Source organism: Ammodytes marinus, assembly GCF_949987685.1.
Source record: "Ammodytes marinus genome assembly, contig: scaffold_359, whole genome shotgun sequence".
In the NCBI taxonomy this organism is placed as follows: domain Eukaryota; kingdom Metazoa; phylum Chordata; class Actinopteri; order Uranoscopiformes; family Ammodytidae; genus Ammodytes; species Ammodytes marinus.
In genome coordinates, this window is record NW_027648580.1 from 30,001 (window position 1) to 32,306 (window position 2,306).

Here is a 2,306-nt window from a genome sequence, read left to right on the forward strand (position 1 = left end):
GGCAGGAATGAAAACATTTTATCATTCACAGACAAGATTCGGGGCTTTATGGGCAAACTGACCCTGTGGCGCGAGGCTTTGGAACAGGGCTCCATGAACATGTTCCCGCTGGCATCAGCTGCGCCACAGGCAGCCAGTGAGCGCGCTATATATGCCGAACACCTTCAGACCTTAAAAGAGAGGTTTGAGCGCTATTTTCCACGTGTGGCGGACATCGAGGACAATGACTGGATCCGAGACCCATTCAACCAGGAGTCCGAGTCCTCAACCGAGAAGCTCACTATGAAGGAGAGAGAGGAGAGCGCAGAGCTCCGTGCGGACCGCACGCTGAAACTGAAATTTAGTGAGCTCACACTCGATCAGTTTTGGTTGGTTTGTGCATCAGAATATCCAACCATCTCCCACCACGCTATCGACCAACTTCTTCATTTCCCCACCACCTACCTGTGTGAGTTGGCGTTCTCCACTCTTGTTTACATGAAGAACAAGACCAGGTCACGGCTCTCTGTTGAGCAGGACTTGCGAGTGGCCCTCTCCTCCGTGCCACCAAGGATTAAAAAAATCTGTGCGCCCCGACAGGCACATGTGTCCCACTGATTTGTTAGTAGGCAGAATATTTACAAAAAAAGCCTGATTCTAAATGTTACAGTTATAATTTGTGGGTCAGATTCAGGACCATGCAGCTTTCTCATGGACAGTTCTCTGCTGAATTTCTGTTTCCTTTGCCTCACCTGTCTGGTTGAAATGGGTGTGTTTGATTAAGCCCAATTTGATAAAGTTTAAATATTTTTGTGAAGTATTTTGTTAATAAATATTTCATGAGTAGAATAGTTGTCTTTGTCACATCGTATTTGGCATTAGTAAATAATTATAAACTTAACAGATAAACAGATGATATTAGTGATAACACGTGTTATAAGGCTATGTTGCACAATAGGTGTGCCTTGAAATTTTTATTTGTCCTTTGGTGTTTGGGAACCACTGGTGTAGTGGATAGAGCGTGTACCATATTGGCTCCGGCCTTCGTTGCAGTGGTCGCGGGTTCAAATCCGACCCGTGGACCTTTACTGCAGGTCATCCCCCCTCTCTCTCTCTCTCTCTCTCTCTCTCTCTCTCTCTCTCCCCATTTCAACTCTGTACTGTCTAATAAAGCTTGAAAATGCCAAAAAATTAATAAAATAAAATAAAAGACTCTGTACTGTCTAATAAAGCTTGAAAATGCCAATAAATAATCTTAAAAAATAAATAATAATGATAATTCCCCTACAGGATGAAGATGAGACGCCTGGCCAAGGAGCAGCAGGACGAACTGGAGACAGACATGACCATCCTGAGACAGCTGCTGCAGCAGGAGAGTGACGAGAAGCAAGGGAGGGCTCAGAGGAAGGTGTGTGTGTGTGTGTGTGTGTGTGTGTGTGTCTGTCTGTGTGTGTGTGTGTCTGTGTGTGTGTGTGTGTGTGTGTGTGTGTGTGTGTGTGTGTCTGTGTGTGTGTGTGTGTGTGTGTCTGTGTGTGTGTGTCTGTCTGTCTGTCTGTCTGTCTGTCTGTCTGTCTGTCTGTCTGTCTGTCTGTCTGTCTGTCTGTCTGTCTGTCTGTCTGTCTGTCTGTCTGTCTGTGTGTGTGTCTGTCTGTCTGTCTGTCTGTCTGTCTGTCTGTCTGTCTGGAACATATTGTAGAAATTGACATAAAGCGACTTTGACTTTCTGCTTTTGATGACAATAAATAAATGTAGTGATAAATTGGCCAGTAGAGGGCGGCAGTGATCAGCTGAGCTCATCGGGAACCTGTAGCTGACATGGACTGTGTCTTGATTCAGGGGTTGCGGTCTTGGAACCGGCCTCGTAGGCTGCATTTGAAGACCGATTGCGTCATAGCGGCGCGCAAAGGCTGTCCCGTTTGCAAGGCTCCTTGCAAGGCTCCTCATATGCGGTCGTGAAATGCAGCCTTCGTTTCACGGTTTTGAAGCAGTTTTGAAGGCTGCATCAGATGGATCCTTCGTGGCCCAACATATCCCAAGATTCATTGCGTTTTTTTCAGAGATTGCATAAAATAAAATAAAAAATAACAAAACAGCAACGTGTTGCTCCATCTTCTTAACTTTTATCTTCCTTTCTTTTTTTCTTGTACTTTTTTTTCTTTTCGTCTGGTAGACAACTTCTTTTTCTTTTTTCCTCCGCTGACAGGGCTGTCTCCGTTGGCAGCAATCAGGGTTGCTAGGCAGCACAGAAGTGGCGAGTCGTCACGCAAGGTAACGGCTTGTTACGTAAACCGGAAATGCTCGTAAACGGAGACCTGCGGAGACCGTCT

The 2,306-nt window shown here is 45.7% G+C and overlaps 1 protein-coding gene across 1 annotated transcript in view; it reads left to right on the forward strand.

Moving 5' to 3' along the window:
- Nucleotides 1–1,387, forward strand: part of cfap53 (cilia and flagella associated protein 53) — a gene marked incomplete at both ends in the record, with an annotated part of 14,447 nt that extends 13,060 nt beyond the window's left edge. Inside the window, one exon of the mRNA XM_080054227.1 lies at nt 1,270–1,387. Coding sequence (XP_079910353.1) covers nt 1,270–1,387 — 118 coding nt within the window. The remainder of the gene's footprint in view (nt 1–1,269) is intronic.
- Between the last annotated feature and the right edge of the window lie 919 nt (nt 1,388–2,306).